At 43.5% G+C, this 7581-nt stretch overlaps 2 protein-coding genes across 2 annotated transcripts; both read left to right on the forward strand.

Annotated features, from left to right (window-relative positions):
• Positions 1–315: 315 nt before the first annotated feature.
• Positions 316–2384, forward strand: LACBIDRAFT_334439 (uncharacterized protein; the record flags this gene model as incomplete). Its single annotated transcript, XM_001889162.1, has 9 exons — positions 316–342; positions 430–515; positions 824–831; positions 1147–1199; positions 1348–1456; positions 1538–1669; positions 1903–2131; positions 2224–2254; positions 2352–2384. 9 exons carry the CDS (start codon positions 316–318, stop codon positions 2382–2384), a joined length of 708 nt encoding a protein of 235 aa, XP_001889197.1.
• A 760-nt stretch (positions 2385–3144) lies between these two features.
• Positions 3145–4646, forward strand: LACBIDRAFT_334440 (uncharacterized protein; the record flags this gene model as incomplete). Its single annotated transcript, XM_001889163.1, has 7 exons — positions 3145–3153; positions 3314–3673; positions 3723–3795; positions 3838–3983; positions 4042–4126; positions 4276–4380; positions 4585–4646. 7 exons carry the CDS (start codon positions 3145–3147, stop codon positions 4644–4646), a joined length of 840 nt encoding a protein of 279 aa, XP_001889198.1.
• Between the last annotated feature and the right edge of the window lie 2935 nt (positions 4647–7581).

Genomic DNA, 7581 nt, shown 5'->3' on the forward strand with positions numbered 1-7581 from the left:
TAACATTTTTTCAGTCCCATTTTTGGAGCACTTGCAGTCAGCATGTCAATGCTTTGGGTGATCTCTTGAACGCATGTGGCCCAACATTTGGCCATCTGTAGATTATACTTTGGGTACCTATGGTATCATTGATTATGGCAATAACCACATCCGCAGAATATGCATTGGGCCACACATTAATACCATATGCTGTAAACATCCATTGGTCCCAGGTATGGATCCATAGTGTCCATGTATATTGGGCCCATTGGGGTAGACCTATGACTTATTGGGAGAATTGTCAATTTCTATTGTTATGGTACTATAGTGACATCTATGTATACTTGTGGGTGGCTGTGTTTGGTGAGCAGTGTTTGCCAAACAAGCATTGTTTGTTATCCATTGAAAATAAATAAATTATAATACATAACAAATAAACAAATTAAACAGATTGGACTGGATTTCTATTCCTGCCCACTCTGGGGAACACCATTCCTGGCTATTCTAGGGAAGACTATTCCAGGGAACATTCCAGTGTAAATTCCAGAATAATCAGATTCCACCAGAATGAGAAAACACAGGAATGACAAATTTACCAGGGCTTACTGCTAAATTTCATTCCACCGGAATCCACTGGAATTCTGCAGGAATGACTGGATTCCTGCAGGAATAGGGGGGGCACTGCTAAGACCTCAGTAGTGGATAAGTTTGTAATCAATTAAAAGGACTTTTCTTCGCAGACATAAGTAAAGTGTTCCTGGAACCAGCATGTTAAGTGGGGATCACTAAGCTTTTGTAAAGTTGTCTTGTCAGTTAGTAAAGAGAGCTCTCTACTACTTTTGAGGAATCCAAGTGAGCATGCTTGAAGAGTCTTTAAGACTATTTTGGATCAAATCAGAGGCATAATAAAAGCTCAAGGGAGTTACAAAAGTCTATAAAGCACAGTTTTCTTGTCATTTCTTCAAAGAGAGCATACACGATTTTGAAAGTCCATCCATGCAGTCCATAGAGTCATGGAGTCATGTGCTGTCCAGTGTTGCTAATAAATAGTTGTCAATAAATGGCCTCCTGACGTTGATACCCTGTTCATGAGCAATTGAAACAGCCTGTCTCCAATATTCCTATACTTTAATGGCAGCACTCGACATGGAATGTATATATGAACAGCTATTGAAATATCCAGGCCTGACCCAGGCCATTGGAATGGACACTGCAACAAGGTTTGTTCAACTAGCAGCGAGCCTAAGGTGCAGCATCCTTCATGTGCAGAAGCCAGGATACAACAAAGAACAAGCCCCAGAATGACTTCCAGTTACTATACATGCCTTTCTAGGAAGTGCATTGTATCTTTGTGATGATTTCGCACAGGGTTGTTGGGACACATTCAAAACAACAATCTGGCAGTATAATCCTGGGATGCACTCCTCAACTGCAGATGTGAAAGCATTCAATGAGCATGGAATGAGGTATAGCCTGTGTTAGTCATTGTTGTCTCTGATAAATTCTATTGCTGATAGTTAAAGTTTAGCTTTGCACTCATTGTATCCCCCCATGGCAGCATGTACCAACCCATTATGCCCAAAAAAAACTGCCCTTCTTCGAAACATTGACAAGACTGGTTGCAAGGTTATTATTTTCACCCTTGAGGATGGCACTTGTGCAACATTTCATTACAAACTCTCTTGTCCATGTGAGTAGCATCATGTAAAACGACCTATTACAAGAACTATTCTGTTTCCAGGCAAGTCAGAACCTACTACCCAGGTGTCCCTAACACCATTGAAATTAGCAAGCATCACTTCGTTTCATGCAATGTTCTCAATATGTTTATGAATTTGATGCTCATCTCATGGTAGTATGCATCATCAAATACAAAGTTAATTAGGCTTATAGTTAACAGGACATCAGCTTCGAACTGTGCAGCTGTTTACAACCAATCCCTTGCTCAGCCACAAAATCAGCTGAAGGAATGGGTATTCACCTTCAAGCTTTGCCCTGAGGACATTTGGGAAGGAATTAGTCACCTTGCTATCTTGGAGCATTATGAAAAGAAAGGAGATACCCTCACTGTGCCTCATGGGTCAGACCAGAAAGATTGGCTTGCCGATGTCAGAAATTTCCCAGGTGCCTTGCCAGGCAGCCGGCTTGTAATGTAGGTCACCAGCATCATCAGAGCTTGGCAGAACGAACCGATCCTGTAACAACCCTTAACTGACCTGATGAGGTGAGCCTTGATATAAATAGATACTCCAGCGGTGGTCAGCATGATAAGATTGTGAGTTCCACATCTACCATCACCCTCCGTAACTGTCATAGAGTTCTGACATGAATTTCTAAGGCCTTTGTTGAAGTGTGCTATTTGGGTAAACTAGTACCTGATAGCAGCTACAAAGACAAACTATTGATAGCAGCTACAAAGATATCAGCAATAAGTGAGACATATGATGCAATGACGTTCAAAATTCCCCAAAATACAGGGTGCTCAACCATGATGACATCATAGAATACAATCATCAAACTCAGATGATGTCATTGTCCTCAAGTTGCACGGAACATCCTTTCAATGATATCATGCCCTCCTTACTCAATATGTAATCATCTCAAGATTTCTGCTGCCTGAAATGTGAGGCTGAAGTTGTCAATGAGCAGGATCATTATTACATAAAAATATGTACAAACTTAAAGGTAATTCAAACATTAGAGAGATATCTTATCATGTCCACTCCTGAGAGAGCCTAAGTGTACCATAGTATTAGTATATTGTAACAGTAAATATTGTAATGGTAAATAATGTTACAAGTCAAGGCATTGCAAATCGGATAGGACAGAAGCAGGCAGAGCAATTGAGATTTGCAAGGCAGAACAGGAATGCAGCCATGCTCTCCTTGTGAAATGGATATCTTCATGGGTGCAAATGAAACACATGAATCTGAGTTGTGCGGTACAAACTGCATTCATTGATAAAAGTACTTGAGGTTCAGGTTCCCTGAGGCCAATTACTCAATGTCAAGAATCAATCTTTGGCATGCAGGCCCAACTTTTGAACTCATTGTGCACTGGGCTGTGCACACCCTGTAGAAGCTTTCTCAATAAAAACCATGCAGGCAAGGTGAATATGCGTCGCAGACCCCTCAAGTCCATCTCCTTAAGTTTCTCTATTGCAAAATGCCTTCTGTGAGTGCTACCTCTTCTGGAATGTCCTCTGTTCCCACTTCGCGATTTGAATGTGAACGCGGAATAAGCTACATGAGCATCAGAGAACTCGAGGAGGTTTGTGACTACTAATCTATTAATCTATTCATTATTTCAATACTGATTGTACAATTACTAATAGGCTCTGCAAAATGCATACAAAGAACTTGACGATGCGAACCACATCATTGACATGCTCAGACTGGAGCTTGCAAATGCAAAGGTCAAGAAGAGCCATAAAGGATCCAAATTGGATGTACTGGAAGAACTCTTGGCAGCGGATCAACAGATCGCCAAGCTTGCCCAGATCTATCTCCTCTTCCATCAACCATGGGTTCACGCTGACAACTTTCACCAACCAAAGCCTTCATTCAATTTCAACAGCAGTGAACGATACTCAACTAAGGGCAACATCACATTAGGTGCTAGTGCGGAGTTGTATGAGTGTGTTCTGGAGCGCCTCCATGACTACATGCGAAGTCACAGTGACTTTGGCGTTAAGGTCAGTTCACACTTCCTCAAATCAAAATATGTTTTGACACTTTTTGTAGTTTACAAAAGAGCTTTCATCCAGCCGCTCTAGCATGATTGATCACCTGCGGAAGAATGCCACATCAATCTTTGGTCATTCTGCAGAGTGTCTCACATGAAAATTTGATCACACAGGCAATCCGACCATCAAGAATTTCCTTGGCTACAATGCAAGTGGCATGACGGTTGGTGCACAGTACCCCAAATTACTGCCATTCTTCTTTCAGGATGGAAGTGTTGCCAATCAGACATGTTTGTTTCGAAGCAAGTACTTACTCAAGGTATGTTCATATTTCCGAACTCAGATTTGTGCTTGTTCTCACTATTTCTGGTCATTAGTTAGCTCTCTTGATCATTTATGGTCCAACTGTAGCACTTGGTAGCGTCCTTCCAGTATTTTGGTCGAACAGCCCTTATGCCTCCCGTAAGTCTGGGACAACAGCCAGACTGATCAGTTGCATGGCAATTTTGGTGCATCCCACTTCTTATTTTTGTCCTGTTAAGGCTTTGAATTGATCAAATGTACATTTAGGCATGTTTTATTTGGTCCACAGATACTTTCTGTTTCCCCAGAACTAGGTGACAACAAAGCAGAAGTGTTTGGAGAGCCAGAAACAGTGACAGGTGTTGGGAAGAGGAAGAAAGAGAGGTGCCTGAAATATTTGCTAATGCAGGAAGGTGCAGATGGATTGACAGTATAGGCCCAATACTTTACCATCCCCCATGCAATCCACACGGACTCCACTGGACTCCCAACACAAAACTGGACTGGACTGGACTGCCAGACCTTAAGCTTGAAGACACGTAGATTTCAAAAAAAAAAGAAAATTGAAGTATATTTAATAACTATATAAATTAATTTTACTACATTCTATGTTACAGAGGGGAGGGAGTGGGGAGGTGGTGTTCAAGAAGGGAAAGGAAGGGGGTCTGATAGAGGGTGAATGGAATGGACTGATAAAGTGGGAGGGAGTGGTGGTGCCAAGTCCTCGTCACCCTCCGCTCATGTCGCTGTTGACACATCATTGTGTCATGTCATTGTTCTCATGTGTTGTTGTCCTTGCCGCATCACTGTCATCCTTGTTGGCACACATTGTTGACATGTTGTCATGTCATGTCATTGTCATCTGTCATGTGTCATCGTCCATTGCATGTCATCGTCTGTTGCATGTCGTCATCCATCGTGTGTTGTTTTCGGGTGTGGTGGAGGTGGGCACTCTTGGCACTCATTGTTTTTCATGGGTGCTCATTTGTCGTTGTCGTGTGTGGGTCATTGTCCATTGTGGTTGTCTTTGTGTTGGTGGTGTACCATTGGCCCATGACGTGGCAACATCATGGGTGCTCTTCCTTGTCCTTGGCCTGTCGTTCCGCATTGGTGTGGGTGTGGGCATTGTTGGCATGGGCATGGGCGGCATTGGCATTGAGAGGGCAGTGAGGGGTGTCGAGAGGGAAGTGGTGAATGGGTGGTGGTGGTGGAAGGGAAAGGGATGGTCACAGAAGTGTGACCATGCCACAAACAGGAGACATGACAATATGGCACACCCTCAAGTAAGTCACATGACTTCACTCCCACAGACTGAACAAAATCATGAATCCTTATTGCAGCTATCACTTACCTATACTAATATATAAATAATTACCCTTCTATTCACATTTGTATTTGATCAATAACATTACAAGTCTGGCTGGTTCATTGCATAGTCTATTTTCGCTTTTTTGCAGTATTCATAATTAATAATAATAAGTAATAAGCAATAATGCACTGGAATCACTGGAATGCACTGGACTCCAGTGGAATCCAGTGGACTATGACTGGACTCATAGTGGACTCAGGAAAGTGGCTTGTAGTCCAGTGAGAGTCCAGTGGACTGGACTGGACTGGACTGGACTTGAGGCCAGTGGACTGGGCATTGTGCAAGCCAATCTGGCCTAGCAACTGGGCCACTGGAATCCACTGGACTCCACTGGAATCCACATGGATTACATGGGGGTAAAGACCTTGTATAGGCCTCATGAGATGAAAAGGATCAGTCAATGTGGAAACTGGGCGATGACCCCCATTGTGAGCCTTATTGAAACAGATGCTTGTGACGTCCCTAATGCAACAGGCCTTGCACATCACTTTTGAACATGATGCAGTAGCTTGGTGTGTGCATGGTGTGCTGGCACAAGCTTTCTTCTCCTTTGAAAGTCCAATGAGAGAGCCTACAGGTTGAGCTGAGTAGTGCTTGGAAGTCCAGTCTCAAGACTGCAAAAAGACCACAACTGGACCAGACCAAGACTGCAAAAGACTGGACCTGCAGTCTTGGTCTTTCAGATTTGAGATCACAAGACTGCAAAAAAACCAGTTAACATGGACCGGTCTTGTCGGTTAAGACCGTTCTTTTGTACCTACATAATAACCCTTCAAAATGCACCTAAGATCATATTTTTAGGATAAAAACTGATAAAGATACATACAAAACTGTAAAATATTTCGTGAAGATAGGAGATGTACCTTAGTATTTTTGTATATACATCAATTCTCAACATAATTTAGCATTCTTGCACTCGTTTAGAAGCTACAAAAAATGTAAATAAACCTACTGACTCATGATTGCAAATTTTATTGCATATTCAGTTGAAAAACCAGTCTTGAACTGGTTGTAACCAGTTTGGACCAAGACCAGTCCAAAGACCAAAAAAGACCACAGTCTTTGTTTTTTCTGGTCCTGCTCTGGTCTTTTGAGGTTTTAGGAATTGTGTGGACCAGTCTTCATCTTGGTCTTTTCATTTTGGGCAAAAAGACTGGACTGAACTGGACTTTCAAGCACTAGAGCCAAGTGTTCAGACATCGGAGAATGTTGGAAACTGCGAAGACTGGGGTCAATTGAATCAAGGTTTCCAAAGCCCATATTGCCTCCATTTGGTGAGGGCAAGAAAGCTTGCTGACATTGAGGGGTATCATTCCTAGACTGCTGTGAACCTGGCAAGGGATAACTCCTGTTTTCAAAGGGTAGCCAGGCGAAGTACGAGCAAACATTGCAGTAGAAATCTTGTCAAGACCATTTTATATGCATATGGAACAAAGATTCCTGCTCACTGGCATCATTTGCCCTGATTGGCGCCTGTACAGTTAATGATCCTTGGGATTATCTCTCCGCACCGACTGGTCATGACACCATTGACAATTGGGCCAAGACACTCCATGTATTGTTCAATGTCATAAGGGGGAAACACTGCCATTAGACCTTTGAGAGCAAGAAGAGGTCAGCAGTAAACAGGCATCTTCAGTGAGTGCGTCAAGCAGGTAAAACAAGAGCAGATCACAAGGGAGCAGACAAAATATTGGGCTTGATGCCCTAACATTGCTTGGCACTGTGAGCTGACAAAGTTGATGCATGTGACTCCATGGCTACATGAAAATCTATCAAAATATGGAGTTCTGAGATCCTGTATATTCTGTCTTTGAATACAGTTAGAACGCAATCCCAGAACACTGAGATAGTCCCAATAAAAGCGTTGATGATGGTTCTCATATGTGACACGTCACGTCACCTCTCTCTTTCATCACCACCCACCACCACCTCACCCACGACGACGACGATGACGACCGCATCAACGCCCACAACCCCATCGACATCAACAACAACAACAACAACGGTGGTGGTGCCCAGCGAACGGCGCCACCACCAAATGGCTGACGTGGCACGCCCCATCCGGGTGTGCCGCGTCGACGGCGATTTTCTCGACGACGAACGCCCACGACCCTACAACGAGGGACAACAACCCCACCACCACCACACACCACCACGACAGCCCACCCACCGATGCCGATGAGGCGGTGGCGCCCAACAAACGGGACCACCACCAAACCGCTGACGTGGCATGCCCGGATGG

The sequence above is a fragment of the Laccaria bicolor genome, genomic scaffold (assembly GCF_000143565.1).
Source record: "Laccaria bicolor S238N-H82 LACBIscaffold_63 genomic scaffold, whole genome shotgun sequence".
Taxonomy (NCBI): Eukaryota; Fungi; Basidiomycota; class Agaricomycetes; order Agaricales; family Hydnangiaceae; genus Laccaria; species Laccaria bicolor.